Source organism: Neolamprologus multifasciatus, chromosome 3, assembly GCF_963576455.1.
Source record: "Neolamprologus multifasciatus chromosome 3, fNeoMul1.2, whole genome shotgun sequence".
In the NCBI taxonomy this organism is placed as follows: domain Eukaryota; kingdom Metazoa; phylum Chordata; class Actinopteri; order Cichliformes; family Cichlidae; genus Neolamprologus; species Neolamprologus multifasciatus.
This window is the reverse complement of record NC_140441.1, coordinates 38017357-38036447: the sequence shown is the minus strand read 5'-3', so window position 1 is coordinate 38036447 and position 19091 is coordinate 38017357. Positions and strand designations below refer to the sequence as shown.

The window sequence follows — 19091 nt, the reverse complement described above, 5'->3', positions numbered from 1 at the left end:
ACTGAGATTTTATGGATGTGGGAAAAATAGGATGACACAATGTAAAAAATGCTCCACAGCAAAGAAGAAAAAGTCTGTTGTGAAATCAGAGTGTTTGATATGCAGGAATCTACCACAGCTGAATAATTTTTTTATTTATTTTTGTGGGTTTTTTTTTTTAAACTGAGAGCATTTTCTGCTTCTGAGTTTTCGCGGGACCCCAGTCGCATGTTATCACTTCTCCATTGACTTTTCATGTAAACCTGACGCTCTGGTCGCGTCTAACGCATTCACTGTGAACACACCGTTAGAGTTTGTGCATTTATTTTTGATCTAAATGCTGCCGTATTCACATGGGGCAGCACAGAGGCAGGGATAGCTCAGTAGGTAGAGTGGTGGCCCCATGATTGGAAGGTTGGGGGTTCGACTCCACTGAACGGCTACCCTGAGGTAGGTAGGGTAAGGTACCGTCCCTACACACTGCTCTTCAGGCACTGCATTGGTGGCTGCCCACTGCTTCACTGGGTGAATGGGTTAAATGCAGAGGAGTAATTTCCCTACGGGGGAAAACAATTAGAAAATGATATGATGATCTATGATGCTGGCTTCTTGTGTTGTCATGGCAACCCACACAAGCATTTCAGCTATGAGGTTAATAGATTATTATAAAATACTCATAGCTGTGAATGGTTGTTGTCTCTGTGTTAGCCCTGCGATAGACTACTGAGCTGCCCAGGGTCTCCATTTATTTACAAATAATTCTTCATGTATTAGTTTTTATATATCATTCTATTACATTTACATAATGCAGCTTTTATTTACAGCCTTAACTTGACTTTGGTTGTGTTTCATTATTGTGTCTTAAACATGAACATTTCTTCATGTAAAATTTTAACTGCAGTTAGAGAAGAATACTGAATTCACCAAACAGCTCCAGGAGGTGAAAGTAGCAGCAGAGGACCTGAAGAACCAGTTGGAGAACAAAAATCCAGAGGTTTGTCTTTCCGTTAACATTGAGAAATTGCTGATTCAACTTATGAATACAATAATATATATATATATATACTAATTCATTTAAATCTAAAGGTCTAAAATGAGAACTCAGTAAATGAACACAGTAACCTCCACTTTAAGGAGATTTTGAGGATGTGGGAAAAATAGGATGACACATTGTAAATAATGCTCCACAGCAAAGAAAAAAAGTCTGTCATCAAATAAGTTTAATATGTTGGAAACTACCACAGCAGAATATTTATTTGGTCTAATGTTCATTAATTTTTTTAAACTGGCACTGTGTTGTTGAAATTTGAACTTATTTCATATTAAATATTGATGTTATCACACACCTGATCAAATAGCAGTAAGTGAAGTGAGATTTAAAACTTCTGTTTATTGTTACGTTTGATGTGATTAACTGTGTGTGAAGAGACAAAGATACGAGTGAGAATATTGCTCAGGTTCATTTCATTAAAGACACATTACTGTATCCTTGTAAAAGCTGTGGTTATGTTTAAGTTCATTATTATTCTACAAACCTTAAACTGACAACAAAAATAAATGTGCTATTAGACTGTAGAGTATATGAGACTTGTGTGGTTGAAGGTCATAAGCTGGAGCAGAGTAGCACAGAGTAGCACTAATCCTCAGTAGTTGTGTTTAAATAACATGTCTAAGAAATAAAGCCATTTTAGTTTTTGTGTGTTGATGACTGTAATTAAAATAATTTAGATTCTTTACATTTTACTCTCTACAGTCTGTATCACTGAAAAATAAACACCAACTAGGACACAATGGTTGGATACATGTTGCTCACAGTGTGAAGCTTCAATAATTTTTTCACTTTTATCAACAAAGCGCTGCAGAAACATCAACATCTGTCTGTCTTTCTGACAGATCATCGTATCTGAGAACGAGAAGGATGAAATCATTCAGAAGCTGATGAAAACATTTCCTACATTTGAATCAAAGGTCAGTGAAAGCATCGCCCAGAAGACAGAGGTGGGGGTGGGGTGGGGTGGGGGTGGGGGTGTCATAATGCTGAATTTGTATGTGACTGTGTCCTCCAGATGTGTAAAGCTCAGGTGAAGAGCAGAGGACATCATTACTAATTACTGATCACTTCTCCAAAAAAGTAAACCTGTTACATTACTCGTTACTTGAAAATGTAATCGGATTACGCGTTATTGCCCATCTGTGGTCAGCACACTCTCTGAGGACTCGTCCTTGAATGTTGTCCTGCTGCCTTTCATAAACTCACTCTCCTCAGAGTTTTACAGACATCAGTCACTCTGAGATTCAGTGTTTTCTCATCAGGGTGAAGACTGTCTTTTATTGCAGGGTGTTGTTGTTGGTTGAAAATGTACAGAGAAATTTGTTGAGTTCATTGAGACGGTGTGTGTTGTTGTCACACATACTTGCTTCTTATATGAAAACTCTTAATTTAAGATGATGCTTAATTAATTTACTTATAATGAAATTAAAAACACAGTTGTTTCTTTAGGGTCTCCATTCCTCAAGTTATATCATATCAAACTTGTGATTCCATATAGTAATTAATTTGTTGACTCTGTGTAATCACCCACATGTTATAACAAAAAACATAAAAACGTACTTTTGTCTTCTCTGTCTTTGTTTCTTTTTAATTGCAGCTTTATGGAAACATCAGTCAAGCCCAGGAAGAGAAACAGAACATGAAGAGTGAAATGGAGAGACTGAGAAATGAGCTCTGCTCCAGAAACCAAGAGGTTCATTTTTTTATACACTAACTTCCTGCATTTACATGACTGCCATGTGTAATCAGATCTCTTTATCTGGTTATCAAGACACTCTGAAGAAAAATTCAGAAATTCTGATTTTATATAATTCATTGAAAATACGCAGAGCTGTACTGATTATAATTTTTTAGGCTCATTCATCTGCTGTTTGCAGTGATGCTGTGATTAACTGTCATTTATTAACAACAATCTTTATTCTGTTGTATTCTCTGTGCTTGAAGGTGTTTATTTTCATTTATTTTCCAGGCAGTGCCTCATAGATTTGAAACATAAACTCAGGAACTCATCTACAAATGTTGTTGTAGTTGCTGTAGGACATAACTGAATAGCAAAATGACCGAAGAACGTGGCAACCTTGTTCTTTATGTTTTATTTAGGAATATGTTGATCTCCAACTATTTGTCACTGAGCAGACGTGTTCCTTAAACATGATGATGTTGATCAAGGATCTGACCTCACAGCCCATTGTTCCTTCAGTGGTGCTCGTATTAGTCATTATGCAAATGTACTGTTTATAAGATTTGGGGAAACCTGCAGTCAGCTGAGACTGAAGAAGTCACTTGGATGAGTGACAAAAGGTTTCTCCCACTGAAAACTTACCTGGATGATTGAGCATGCGTAGGGACGATGAAACAAAGGCAAAAGACAAAAAATGCTTTTATGTTTGTACATTTAATTCTGACACTGATGCTTTACTGACCAACACAAGACACCAAAATTTTGTTATTTTGTTTATTTGACACGAAAAGTCTATAAAAGTAACTGTTTCTACATATTGAACAAGATTATAATTCATGTTTACATCCAAAGAAAGTGCTGACATGCAGAAACTCATCATCTTCCTTTTTTCATTTATATCAACATTGTTAATTTAAAATACTCAATTAATTATGAACTAATAATGAAATGCAAATGAATGTGTTTCTTTGGGATCGTCCTTTTGTAATTTATATCATAGCAGGCTCTTAATTCTATATAGAACTTAATTTATTATTTTTTTTGTATGAATGTGTGATTGTATTGTGTAATCACACACATGTGTGTTTCCTTCCATTGTTGCAGTTTCTGTGTCATTGACCGCAAAAGCACTTATAAATCTACCTTATACACATTTTTCAGATCGTCCCACAACACTTCATGTTGTTAACATCAGGCTACATCAGCTCACTTATATTTACATAAAATAGCTTTGATTTAATCTCTTTGTATAAAGCTATCAGAATAGAACAAAATCACCACTTTATTGTCATTCAGAACAGTTAGTGCACATCCGAATGAAGTTGTGGTGCATTTACTCGTCATCAGACTGTAGAATATAAATAAATCAATAAAAATAAGTCTAAAGGTTTGCTGCTAAACCTCTTTCCAGAGGGCAGCAGGGAGCACAGTGCATGGGGGTGGGTGGAGTCTCTCATGATGTTATGGACTCTGCTGAGACAGCATCTGTGCTCGACTTCCTGGATGGATGGAGGAGAAGTCCTGGAAGCTCAGACACTGCTGAGACTGTTTAACCAGTGCTGATGTGTTTGGTGACCAGTCTAACTTCTTAGTTATCTGTACCCCCAGAAAGTTGACACTGCTGACTACCTCCACAGGTCTGTTGTCAGTGATTAGTGGTGAATGACTGGACTGTTTTGTCCTGAAGTTGATGATCAACTTCTTGGTCTTCTTGACATTCAGGATTGTTGACACTGCACCGGTCCTCTATAGGACAGATCTATGTTGTCCATAATGAGACCCACCACTGTTGTGTCATTTGCGTTCCTAATCATGCAATTAGAGGAAGTTGCAGCGCTGCAGTCATGTGTCAGCAGCGTGAAAAGCAGCGGGCTCAGTAAACAATGGAGAGACAGGTGGAGTTGAAGATGCTGTTTCCGACTCTCACAGAGTGAGTTCTGTCATTGAGGAAGACCAGCAGCCAGATACACATGGGGGTGTTGATACCTGTGGGAGGGGTCAGTTTTTTCACCACCTCCTGGGGGATGATCAACCAACAAACAGCATTTATACGTGACTGTTCTCATAAAGCTCAGGTAACGAGCAAGGACATTGCTCTGTGGAGCAGTTTGGCCAGCACAAAGACTGATGTGGAAGGGACTCTACAAGGACTTCATTATTAAGGGAGTTAATGCAAAGGGCAAAACGCATGATGGTGGATTTTTTTGGGCACTGGAGTTATGGTGACAGATTTGAAACATGATGGAACAACATTCTGCTTCAGCGAGGTGTTAAAGATGTCTGCAAGGACGTGTGCTAGCTGGTCAGCACACTCTCTGAGTACGTGTCCTTGAATGTTGTCCTGCTGCCTTTCATACATTCACTCTCCTCAGAGTTTTACAGACATCAGTCACTCTGAGATTCAGTGTTTTCTCATCAGGGTGAAAACTGTCTTTTATTGCAGGGTGTTGTTGTTGGTTGAACATGTACAGAGAAATTTGTTGAGTTCATAGACACGGTGTGTGTTGTTGTCACACATACTTGCTTCTTATATGAAAACTCTTAATTTAAGACAAAGCTTAATTAATTTACTTATGATGAAATTCAAATGCAGTTATTTCTGTAGGTTCTCCATTCTTCAGTTTATATCATATCAAACTTGTGATTCCATATAGTAATTAATTTGTTGACTCTGTGTAATCACCTACATGTTATAACAAAAAACATAAAAACGTTCTTTTGTCTTCCCTGTCTTTGTTTCTTTTTAATTGCAGATTTCTGGAAACATCAGTCAAGCCGAGAAAGAGAAACAGAAGATGGAGAGACTGAGAAATCAGCTCGACTTCACAAAACAACAGGTTCATTTTTTATACACTAACTTCCTGCATTTACATGACTGCCATGTTTAATCAGATCTCTTTCTCTGGTGATCGAAACACTCTGAAGAAAAATTCAGAAATTCTGATTTTATATAATTCATTGAAAATAAGCAGAGCTGTACTGATTATAATTTTTTAGGCTGATTTATCTCCTGTTTGCAGTGATTCTGTGATTAACTGTCATTTATTAACAACAATCTTTGTTCTTTTGTATTCTCCGTGCTTGAAGGTGTTTATTTTCACTTATTTTCCAGGTGGTGCCTCATAGATTTGAAACATAAATTTAGGAACATGTCTACAAATGTTGTCGTAGTTGCTGTAGGACATAACTGAACAGCAAAATGACCGAAGAACGTGGCAACATCGTTCTTTGTTTATTTTTTATTTAGGAATATGTTGATCTCCAACTATTTGTCACTGAACAGACGTGTTCCTTAAATATGATGATGTTGATCAAGGATCTGACCTCACAGCCCATTGTTCCTTCAGTGGTGCTCGTATTAGTCATTATGCAAATGTACTGTTTATAAGGTTGGGGAAACCTACAGTCAGCTGAGACTGAAGAAGTCACTTGGATGAGTGACGAAAGGTTTCTCCCACTGAAAACTTACCTGGATGATTGAGCATGCGTAGGGACGATGAATCAAAGGCAAAAGACAAAAAATGCTTTTATGTTTGTACATTTAATTCTGACACTGATGCTTTACTGACCAACACAAGACACCAAAAACCTTTTAGTGACACTGAAATCCAGCTGCACTCAAGTAAAAGCTAAAAAAACCTCAATATTTTAATATTTTCTTTGTTTTATAAATCAGACTTGATAAATGTTATATTTTGTGCATTTATCTTTTTAACCAAAAATCACTTTTATTTTGGGAGACAACACATTGAAACTCAAATATTTCCTTAGGGTCTTAATTTATTTGCTTTTTTTATCAGCCAAATTATATTTACATAATACAGCTATAATTCAGGGTTTTAATGTGACTCTGGTTGTGTTTCATTATTGTGTCTTAAACATGAAAATTTCTTCCTTCTTCTCTTTCTTTATGTAACATTTCACATGAATACTGAAATCATCAATCAGCTCCAGCAGGAGAAAGACAAAGCAAAGGACCTGAAGAAGCAGCTGGACGACAAAAATCGTGAGGTTTGTGTTTCCATTATAAACATTCAGAATTTACTGACTCAACTCTCTTTATCTCTGTATTGTAAAGATTTATGAAGCAAACTTTAGATATTAGTTTGTTTATTTGACACCAAAAGTCTATAAAAGTAACTGTTTCTATATGTTGAGCAAGCTTATAATTCATGTTTACATCCAAAGAAAGTGCTGACATGCAGAAACTCATCATCTTCCTCTTTTCATTTATATCAACATTGTTAATTTAAAATACTCAATTAATTATGAACTAATAATGAAATGCAAATGAATGTGTTTCTTTGGGATCGTCCTTTTGTAATTTATATCATAGCAGGCTCTTAATTCTATATAGAACTTAATTTATTATTTTTTTTGTATGAATGTGTGATTGTATTGTGTAATCACACACATATGTGTTTCCTTCCATTGTTGCAGTTTCTGTGTCATTGACCACAAAAGCACTTATAAATCCACCTTGTACACATTTTTCAGATCGTCCCACAACACTTCATGTTGTTAAAATCAGACTACATCAGCTCACTTATATTTACATAAAATAGCTTTGATTTAATCTCTTTGTATAAACCTATCAGAATAGAACAGAATCACCACTTTATTGTCATTCAGAACAGTTAGTGCACATCAGAATGAAGTTGTGGTGCATTTACTCGTCATCAGACTGGGTGGGTGGTTGGTGTGCTGATGGTTGGAGAATGAAACTATTGTAACATCTGGCTGTCCTGGTCCTGATGCTGCTAAACCTCTTTCCAGAGGGCAGCAGGGAGCACAGTGCATGGTGGGGGTGGGCGGAGTCTCTGATGATGTTATGGACTCTGCTGAGACAGCATCTGTGCTCGACATCCTGGATGGATGGAAGAGAAGTCCTGGAAGGAAGCAGGAAGCTCAGACACTGCTGAGACTGTTTAACCAGTGCTGATGTGTTTGGTGACCAGTCTAACTTCTTAGTTATCTGTACCCCCAGAAGGTTGACACTGCTGACTACCTCCACAGCTCTGTTGTCAGTGATTAGTGGTGAATGACTGGACTGTTTTGTCCTGAAGTTGATGATCAACTTCTTGGTCTTCTTGACATTCAGGATTGTTGACACTGCACCGGTCCTCTATAGGACAGATCTATGTTGTCCATAATGAGACCCACCACTGTTGTGTCATTTGCGTTCCTAATCATGCGATTAGAGGAAGTTGCAGCGCTGCAGTCATGTGTCAGCAGCGTGAAAAGCAGCGGCCTCAGTAAACAGCCCTGATGGGAGCCAATGGAGAGACAGGTGGAGTTGAAGATCCTTTTTCCCACTCTCACAGAGTGAGTTCTGTCAGTGAGGAAGACCAGCAGCCAGATACACATGGGGGTGTTGATACCTGTGGGAGGGGTCAGTTTTTTCATCACCTCCTGGGGGATGATCAACCAACAAACAACTTTCATACGTGACTGTTCTCGTAAAGCTCAGGTAATGAGCAGAGGACATCGCTCTGTGGAGCGGTTTGGCCAGTACGAAGACTGATGTGGAAGGGACTCTACAAGGACTTCATTATTAAGGGAGTTAATGCAGAGGGCAAAACGCATGATGGTGGATTTTTTGGGCACTTGAGTTATGGTGACAGATCTGAAACATGATGGAACAACATTCTGCCACAGCGAGGTGTTAAAGATGTCTGCAAGGACGTGTGCTAGCTGGTCAGCACACTCTCTGAGTACTCGTCCTTGAATTTGTCCTGCTGCCTTTCATACACTCACTCTCCTCAGAGTTTTACAGACATCAGTCACTCTGAGATTCAGTGTTTTCTCATCAGGGTGAAGACTGTCTGTTATTGCAGGGTGTTGTTGTTGGTTTAAAATGTGCAGAGACATTTGCTGACCTCACCGAGACGGTGTGTGTTGTTGTCACACATACTTGCTTCATTTATTTATCAGATGTTCTGCTGTGAGATGCCTCTATTTTGGAGGAATGAGGTGAACAATTCAGAGGTAAACTGTGTAACGTGTTCTCTTACAATGTTCTCTGGGTTGCTGTGAGGACTAAAGACAGATGAGATAAACTGAATAACATCAGTAGTGTTAGCAGAACATGAAAAGGCAAGCTCTGGCCATTTGGAGTAGGAGTCAGTCAATGCGACCAGTAGAAGTCTCTTAATCTTTGCTTCGTGTTCACAATCCTTTGGTGACTTTCATGTGTTAGTGCGATCAGTTTAGGTCTCACTGAACATGGTGCAATGAGCCTTGAGCCTCTGAGAACATAATTACTTAGAGTTGAGAGTTCATTATGGATTTTGTAGTAAGGTGCAAGTGATTTGATTGAGGCAGGCAAACACTTTGTATTTGTGAGAGCAAAGCAAAGAGTTGAGGAGAGATGGGAAGAAACAGGCAGAGGCAGACGAGATAGACAGTCAGCTGTATGGCTCAGAGAACCTGGGTGGTAAATAACATCATAGTTGGGCAGACCAGCGAGCCATACTCATTCTAGCCCTATGAATCCCTTTGGTGCTCAGCAGCGTCCTGCTCGTCTGTGGAAGAAGGGGGGCAACAGCTAAGTGAAAAACAGTCGTAAATCTCTTTCCTTGAAGGGAAGGTATAGGCCTGTAAGATGGGGCAACATGTAAGAGTCATGGAGTGTCTTTGTCTGTGTGTGTATGTAAGATGTGAGGGCGGCGGCCATAGTCAGAGAGGACCTTGGTGTTTGTCTAGAACAGTAGTTCCCAAACTTTTTTTTGCTAGGCTCCCCTTTGTTTTACAAGAAAATCTTGCCTCGTTCAGAGGCATGTGAGTTGTTTGTCAAAGTTTTTTGACTTTATGCAAACAGCCAATATCTGACGAAGCAGGGATACAAGAAGCAGGTGATGCGTTTGTAGAGATCACATAAGCAGTAGGAGCAACACATGGGGGTAGAACAGTGTTGCCTAAAATTGTGATGTTCAGCCTATCACAGGAATTATTTTCTTTGTGTATGTAATCAGTTGAAGGTCAGGTGGTTTTAGTGGTGTATCACTGAAGTGCTCTTTCTAGATGTGGTTAAGCAAATTAGAAACTGTTGAGCCTGTGTCCATAATCAGATGGATGTCCTTAGCTGAGGAAGTAGTTGTGCTCACATTTATGCTGCATTGTAATCTTTGTGATGCATGCAAAGGGTCTGTTAAGTAAAGTACAGTCAGTTTTAATAAGTGGACTTGCAAAACATCTCTTGTCTTGGATGATCAGCAGACACGAGCAAACTTTATGACACAGTTTACAAGTAGCTCTGGCAGCAGGACACTGATGAAAGTCAGCTAGATGACTGTTTGAACAACAGCCGAAAAAGTTCTTAGATAATTTTGTAGCATGAAACTCAGACAAACTATGGACTTAGTTTGTTGAACTGCAGATTCAGTTTGTGTTGCCAGTGTAGCAGCTTTATGCAGAGACAAATCAGGTTCAAGCAAGAGTCTTTCTGCTATCCTGGAGTTAAACACACGTTCAACTAGCTGATTATTTCTTCTGTTCTGTAATCAAACTCACAAGCAAGGTGACACAAGCTGGCCACATACTGAATGACTCATGTGAAGCTTGTGTTCACTTTCTGAAAGCTTGTCTTCCCACAACAACATTTACTTTAAGTAAAAAGTGTTGTTTTAGGGCAGCAACAGCAGAGGCAAAAGTGTCACCTGTATTTAGAATAGAATAGAATAGAATAGAATAGAATAGCCTTTATTGTCATTGTACAAAGTACAACGAAATTGGAGTGCCACTCCCTTGGAAGTGAGTAGAAATTTATTTGTCTTTCTGTTTCTAAGCAGTGAAGTAAAGCAGCTCTTTTTTGTGCTTCAGGCATTACCTGTTGGATTGATGTACGTTTGCAGTCACTCGTTGCCAAAATGTAATAGTGGCTGATAATGAAACGTCCTCAACAAGGAACAAGTGCCTTTGGATGAATGCAGCGCATAAACACACATGTAACGGCACATTCAGCTATGCAGGTTTATCATTCTTCTGCATTATTATGACACCACCATCTAGTGGTGCAGTTTGGTATGTAACATTACAGGACAACATGGATGAAGCTGCAAACAAAGTTTGTGTCCTACAGACCAATAAAAAGAAAAGAAAATACTATATGTAATTTTATGCACAAGACAAAAGCATAAAGTACTAAAAAAATATTGTTTCCCTGTTAAAATCTGTGATGTTTCTTCCTTGTGTCTGGAGCTGGAAAATAAACTCAAGAATGAGAAAAAGAGGAACGATGAAAAAAGGGAAACATTCAAAGAGATGTTTTTCTGTTTTTACGTTTAATTCTGACACTTATGCTTTTAAACTTTACCAACAAACAAAAAAACACCAAAAACCTTTTAGTGACACAGAAATCTAGCTGCACTTAAGTAAAAGATAAACTGTGAATTGTTGCTCTTTTTTTCATAAATCACATTTTATACATGTTATAGTGTGTGTGTGTGTGTGTCTGTGTGTGTGTGTGTGTGTGTGTGTGTGCGTTTTCTTTATTGTTTTGTTTTTTTCTACTTTTATTTTGGGAAACTACATTCAAAATCACATATATCCTTTGGACCTTCATTTATTTGAATTATTTAAAAATAAAGCATTTAAATAAATAAATTTTTTCTTCATTTCTTGTTTGTATGAACCAACTTATATTTACATAATGTAACTGTGACTAGTTGTGTGTGTTATCATGATTGTCTTAAACATCAGCTTTTCTTTCTTCTGCTCTTTCTTCGTGTAACATTTCACATGAATACTGAAATCATCAATCAGCTCCAGCAACAGAAAGAAAAAGCAGAGAAACTGAAGAATCAGTTCAAATCCAAATGTCACGAGGTTTGTTCTTCTATTATAAACATTCTTAATTTGCTGACCAAACTCTGTTTATCTCTGTATTGCAAACAGTAAGGAAGGAAACTTAAGAAATAATTTTGTTTATTAGATGTCTGTTAAAATATTTCTATATATAAACATGTTGCTCACAGTGTGAAGCTTCAATCATTTTGTCACTTTTATCAACAAAGTGCTGCAGAAACATCAACATCCGTCTGCCTTTATTTCTCACAGATGATCAACTCTGAGAGGGAGAAGGATGAAATCATTAAAACGCTGATGGAAACATTTCCTACCCTGGAATCAAAGGTGAGTGAAAGCATCAGTGAGACGGCAGAGGTAAACATGGACATATGTGATGCTGTCATCCACTTATATTCCTGCAGTTTTGTCCAGCAGCAGTTTGTGTGTCATTAACCAAACACAACTTTGAAATCCTACCACTGCAAGATTGTTGACATCATCCCACAACACTTAATGTTGTTAACATCATGCTACATCAGCTCCCTTATATTTACATCATACAGTTTTAATGTGACTCTGGTTGTGTTTCATTATTGTGTCTTAAACATGAACATTTCTTCCTCCTGCTCTTTCTTCATGTAACATTTTACCTGCAGTTAGAGAAGAATACTGAAATCATGAAACAGCTCCAGCAGGTGAAAGACAGAGTAGAGAAACTGAAGAAGGAGATGGAGTCCAAAGATCAGGTTTGTCTTTCAGTTATAAACATTCTGAATTTACTATATATGTATGTATATGTGTGTGTGTGTAGGGTGGGCCATTTATATGGATACACTGTAATAACATGGGAATGGTTGGTGAAATTGAAGTCCTGTTTGTGGTACATTATTATCTGTGATGTGACACATCAAACTTATTGGTAATGTCACAAGAAAAACAATTGTCTGCTTGATTTCGACGTAACTTTATTCTTTCATGAGTTATTTACAAGTTTCTGACCACTTATAAAATGTGTTCGATGTGCTGCCCATTGTGTTGGATTGTCAATGCAACCCTCTTCTCCCACTCTTCACACACTGATTGCAACACCACAGGAGAAATGCCAGCACAGGCATCCAGTATCCGTAGTTTTATTTTATTGATTTATTGATCGAAAAAAAACCAAAAATGTTTACTCTACTTTTTTTTTTTTACAAAAAAAAAATACATTTCTGAGGTGTATGTAAGTATTTGGTTTCAACTGTATGCTACAGTATCCTTGTAAAAGCTCTGGTCCTGTGTAAATTCTTAATTATTCTATAAAGCTTACATTGACAGAATTAATAAAAGTCCTTTCTTTTATTATTATTTTATTTTTATTTTATTATTATTATTAGTCTACAAGGCTGCTTTTTATTTTTATTTTTCAAGGTCATAACTCGAAGCAGAGTAGCACCAATTTAAATTTAAATAAAGTGCTTAAGAAATAAATTGACTTCAGTTTTGTGAGTTTGTGACTGTAATTGAATAATCATTCAAATAAACACACCAATCAGATTGAGTAAGAGGACACAATGGTTGAAAATATGCTACTCACAGTGTGAAGATTCAATAATTTTGTCACTTTTATCAACAAAGAGCTGCAGAAACATCAACATCTGTCTGTCTTTCTGACAGATGTTTAAATCTGAGGAAGTGATGGATAAAATCATTCAGACGGACATGCAGAGATTTGTTACAAAGGTCAGTGAAAGCATCTCTCAGCAGACAGAGGTAAACATGGACATATGTGATGCTGTCATCCTCCCAATGATCACAGACCTGTGCACTTATATTCCTGCAGTTTTGTCCAGCAGCAGTTTGTGTGTTATTAACCAAACACAACTTTGAAATCCTACCACTGCAAGATTGTTGACATCACCCCTCAACACTTAATGTTGTTAACATCATGCTACATCAGCTCCCTTATATTTACATAATACAGCTTTAATCTGACTCCTATTGTGTTTTCATCATTGTGTCTTAAATGTAACATTTCAGGGCGAGTGGAATCTTGAGGAGGTGAAAGCAACAACAAAGTTACTGAAGGCTGAGTTGGAGAACAAAAGTCAGGTTTGTGTTTCCATAAACATTATGTATTTGTTGAATCAACTCTCTTTATGAATAAAAGAAAGTGCACATCAGTATTTCCTCACCATCATATCGTACAATATACCGTACTTTCTGGACAATAGAGCGCACCTGTATATAAGCTGCATCTGCTCTATTTTTAAATAAAAAAAAAAAAAAGATATACAAGCCACACCCGGCTATAAGCCGCAGATATCTATGATGAAAAATTAGATATTTACTGCATGTACAGAACAATCTTGTACTGTAAATGTACATGTATGACCTGAACAGATTCTTTCCGAACAATGCCTTTTAACACGGCAGCAACTTTGCTGATTAAAACGGAACAGAACCAAGAGAAAATAACCGCTATTTATTTACCTTCATTTTTCCTGTATTTGAAACCACAAGTCACTTTAATCATCTTCGCTGAAGCCCATGAAGTTGTCTTCTTCAGTATCGGAGTTGAACAGGCTCTACAGCATGTAAAAATATAATATAAGCTCTGGCGGACTTGGTTCTATGGTAGGTCTTAAAGGGTTAAGGAAAATATTTGGTGTCAGACATCTTTATCAAACTTCATCTTTAAATCCATCAGCTAATCTTTCTAATGTGGGTGCTTCTGTAAAACAATATCAGCAGCATTGTTAGGAATAAAGTTTCAACATTTATCACCAAACAACACACACACACTGTTTGGTGCTGTTCGATTTTGCCAGGTCATCAGACTTGTTGCATGAATTTGCTCTCATGCAGCTTTAAGTGCATGTCTATTGAAATTTTCAAATCTTTGCTGCTTATAAAATCTGTAATTTGTTGCTTGTGTATCACATCTCCAAAGAACGGCCATGATGTAAATCCTGAGGTAATTTAATTGCGTGCTTTATACTTATCAGTACCCCTTGAGAAAGACTTACGGCGTCTATATACATCTTTGAGTCAGCCTCAAAGATGTCCTTGGAACATTTAAACCTATCGTGAGGGGACAGTGATTTAAGCTGTGGATAAATCCTGGTTTGTTACATTAGTTTAACTTAGAAGTGCCTTTCCAAGTTTGAGGTGACGCTGGAAGCAGCCATGCTAAAAGGGAAAACTTTTACTCATTCTGAGAACATGTCAGTAACCTGGAGCAATGCTTTTAACGCAATACAGTTTTTTAGAGGATTGCGATAACCTCCACAATACCTGTAGAGTTTTAATACCTGGATTGGTAGTTACACAAGTCATATAAGAATACAAAAAGTGTGTCGAGTAAATCTGGAATCCCTTTTTTGGTGGAGCTGTATTTGTTGTGCCATCCGTTCTTTTGATAAATGGTCCTTCCCATGTGTCAATTTAGCTTAATGAGGAGAATAAAGGAAAGGAAAACAAAGGTTGTGTAAATATGTTTTGAGGTCATCGAGACCTCACCTCTTATATACTTCCCTGCAGTTTCCCACACTCAGTTCTCCTCTGGGGTAATTTTGCTCTCAGCAGCCTGTAAATCTGTGTTAGGGTATGATGTTAATGTAGTTTTGATGTTAATGCTGTGGTTTCATATTCTGTTTAACTGCACATTCCAGCAGATAAAATAAAATATTTTTTTGTGTTTACACTCAGTCTTTCAAATAGATGCAAGTAAAACACAGCAGAAAATAAATAAAATCAAAGACTAGAGATCCTTTTGCTCTATTTTCACCTGTAAAGCAGGAGTAGGGTAGGCGGAGGTTTACCCTGGTGCAGGTGTGCCGCAGCGGTCAGTTGAAGAATCCGCGAGTTTCTCTGTGAATTTCCCATTACGTCGTTGCACACTCGGTGCTTGTTTAGGGGTTTTTTTCGCTGTAAAAAGAAGTTTTCTTCCCACGCACAGTGGACGCTAATGTTTTTGTCACTTTTTATGGAATCAAACTCAAAGTAAGGTCAGTACTTCCACGCTTTAAACGCTGCACGCTCATACTCTCTCCCGCACTCGATATATTATCCATTGTTAATCTGCGCACAGCTGTTGTCACGAATGTCGCACTCGCTTATGAGAGTGTCATGAGACATTCTCGCAAAAAATCATGGTTTTAGTAACGCAGCGTTCCTACGGGAAAGTAACGGTAATCTAATTACCGTTTTTGCAATAGTAATCCCTTACTTTACTCGTTACAAGTAACGCATTACTGCTCATCTCTGGTTATTAATAATAACAATAATACATTTTATTTGAAAGTACCTTTCAGAACACTCAAGGACACTGTACACAGCAGAATAATAAAAGCATCATTAAAGCAAGCAGTTTATACAATCATAAAAACAAAGACATAAAACAAATTTAACATAGCAGAGTGGAGAGGTTATGTGGGATAAGCTACTGAACAAGTGAGTTTTGAGTTGGGACTTAAAGAGAGAGAAGGAATAGATATTTCTTATATCAGGAGGTAGGGAATTCCAGAGTCGAGGAGCAGAGAAGCTGAAAACCCTGCTCCCCATGGTGGCAAGACGGGGAGAGGGGACAGAGAGAGAAAGAGAAGAAGAAGATCTGAGACACCGAGATGGGATGGTGATCTGAACCAGATCAGACAGATATGGAGGGGAGAGATGATGAACAGCCTTAAATGTGTACAAGAGTATTTTGAAATTGATACGATATTTGACCGTGAGCCAATGAAGCTGCTGCAGGACAGGAGTGATGTGGCGGGCAGAAGGGGTCCTGGTGATAATACGGGCAGCAGAGTTCTGGACGTGTTGGAGCTTGCGGTGGATTTTTGAGTAAGACCAAAAAGAAGTGAATTACAATAATCAATCCGGGAAGTAACAAGGCTATGAACAAGAATGACAGTGGCATGTGGAGTGAGAAAAGGACGGAGACGATTAATGTTGCGCAAATGAAAATATGCAGACCGAGTGACATTATTAATGTGTGGAAAGATAGAGTACTGTGGAGGATGACACCCAAACCTTTCACAGAAGAAACAAAGGCTGGTGAGTTATTGATAGTAATAAAGAAACTATTAGTTTTGGATAATGTTGATTTAGAGCCGACCGAGAGAAGCTCAGATTTGTTACTGTCAAGTTTAAGAAAATGAGAAGAGAACCATGAATGTTTGTTTGAACAGATTTCAGAAACAGCTGCTATAAAGTCCCTTCACTTCACCGCCTGCTTCCATGGGGAGAAGTAAAGCTGGCTTTAACACAGTACATCTTTTAACTGTGACATTTTTCAATAATACAGTGTGGTACCATAACCAACATGCAGCTAGTAAATACATAGTTTTTGTTCTACAACAGGAGCGGGGGAACCCTAGGCCTAGAGGGCTGGTGTCCTGCAGGTTTTAGATATCACCCTGGGTCAACATACCTGAATCAAATGATTCGTTTATTACCAGACCTCTAGAGAACTTGAGAACAAGACATGTTGAGAAGGTAATCTAACCATTTAAATCAGCTGTGTTGGATCAAGGACGCATCTAAAACCTGCAGGACACGACCCATGAGGCCTGGAGTTCCCCCACCCCCGCTCTACAAGGATCAGTGAAACGGAAAGTGGCAGCAGTTCTGTCTGAATGGCCCACGAGCTCATATGAAGCTAGAACTGCCTTTTCATCTGTTGCTGATGCTGTTTGCAGGTAGAGGAGGGCCTGCTGGTCTTTGACATTCCCCACGCTCCTGCAATAAAAAAAGAATCCACCCTTTTTGTCCATTGTCTGGGTAAATGGTTTATTAGGATAGGGCCATCCTAAAGTAGGTGCAATCTGTAGTGTCAGTTTTGAAGCAGTCAAAGCTTTGTCTGTGTCTTTAGAGAGAGGGACTTACCATCTAATGTGATCATGTGTCCTTCAAAAGTTATTTTTCTCAAAGCCCATTATAATTTGGAGAGGCCTGCCCTGTGATTGTCCTCAGCGAAGTATTTCATATCGCTTTAGTTTCAATCTTGAAGCCATGTTTAGAAGGAGAACAGGTCACAAAATCACTGACAAATGCAAAAATGTCAATCCTCCAGAGGAATGAAAGCTAACAGCTTTTCTTTAAGTGCAGTTTTAAAAAAACACGGGGGCCTGGTTTGGGCCCATCGCACAACCAGTACAGTTTTTCCCCTGAAAAGAGAAGACAAACGAAAAATGACTAGGATCAACTTTCATAATGAAAAATGCATCAGGCAGCTCATCCACAGGAAATATTTGCTTTCTGGTGGAACTTCAGTTGCTATGGCATGTATCGCTGCATTCACTACTTGTGGCTTGAATGTTTACTGATGCTTACATGTTATCATGTTTCATTACCCCCGCATCATATTTACTATTTGCCCACAAATGCTCTGTGATATCACCCAATGTTAATTTATCCACACATTTTATTGCTGCAATATTTCACCATGTTTGGTTTTTATAAACTGGACATTTGAACTAGTTAATATAATACTTCTGTTTTAGACTTTAAGCTCCCCATGTTGTTCACTTTAATCTCATCTAGTGTCTACTGTGAATTCATCCCCAGTAGGTCGTCACTTATGCTGCCCACAATGTTGTTAACATGCATCTACCCTCTGGCGATCAGCCCAAACCAGCTGTGTTTACAGAACGTTTCTCTGTTGAAAAGCATCTAAACCTAAAACTGATTTCTGAGATCTATGAAAAGAAAGTTCAAACCTTTGCAAAGGGATGAGTACAGCATGAACAGCATGAACAGGGTTGGTACAAGCACTTATAAATAGTAACATCTCCTTATGGCAATTGTATGGATACAGTTTTTCTCTTCATTATGAACACAGTTTATATTTTTTTTATTAAATCTTCACTCATTCTTTGTTTCAAAAACTTACAGCTACAAACCAACAGTACACTCAAGTTAAATGAAATTTAAAAAAAAGTCTCCCATCAAATCTGAATATTTACTTAGTTATATATGTAGAAATCTACCACAGATGAATATTTAGTTATTTTGATTTTTAAACTGGTGGTGGTGGGGCCTTTCATCTGTTTAATTGATGATGTCATACCCGAGGAATTGTCCACAACTTTCCGTCAAATAGCCTTTGAGTCACTTGTCCACTTCCCTTTGGTCCCTTTAAAAAGAGGCTGTCACATGTGAAGAAAGTGTCCCTTCACCCAGTTAAGAGAAAGTCAACAGTCTTCAGTCGACCCAGGTGGCCTTCAAGGATCAGGACAAGGAGTTCCAACAGCAGTGCTGTTATCAGGGGAGATTTGTGTGACCTTGGCAGGCCTCCAGCTGGCGCCAGTGGGGTAGCTGCATGAGGGAAGATGGTGGTTGTTTTGGTTTAGTGCAAACAACTGCATCCAATTTTGTACAGTTGGTCTAATGTCCGTCATTGATCACCACAAAACATGTTGCTCACAGTGTGAAGCTTCAATAATTTTGTCACTTTTATAAACAAAGCACTGCAGACATATCAACATCTGTCTTTCTTTCTGACAGATGATCAACTCTGAGAAGGAGAAGGATGATATCATTCAGAGGCTGATGAAAACATTTCCTACACTGGAATCAAAGGTCAGTGAAAGCATCTCTCAGCAGACAGAG

The 19091-nt window shown here is 38.2% G+C and overlaps 1 protein-coding gene across 1 annotated transcript in view; it reads left to right on the top strand.

Moving 5' to 3' along the window:
- Positions 1 to 19091, top strand: part of LOC146523034 (uncharacterized) — a 102260-nt gene that overhangs the window by 15766 nt on the left and 67403 nt on the right. The window contains exons 11-17 of the mRNA XM_085154638.1: positions 881 to 973; positions 1873 to 1947; positions 2628 to 2723; positions 5465 to 5548; positions 6660 to 6722; positions 11475 to 11537; positions 18987 to 19061. Coding sequence (XP_085010764.1) covers positions 881 to 973; positions 1873 to 1947; positions 2628 to 2723; positions 5465 to 5548; positions 6660 to 6722; positions 11475 to 11537; positions 18987 to 19061 — 549 coding nt within the window. The remainder of the gene's footprint in view (positions 1 to 880; positions 974 to 1872; positions 1948 to 2627; positions 2724 to 5464; positions 5549 to 6659; positions 6723 to 11474; positions 11538 to 18986; positions 19062 to 19091) is intronic.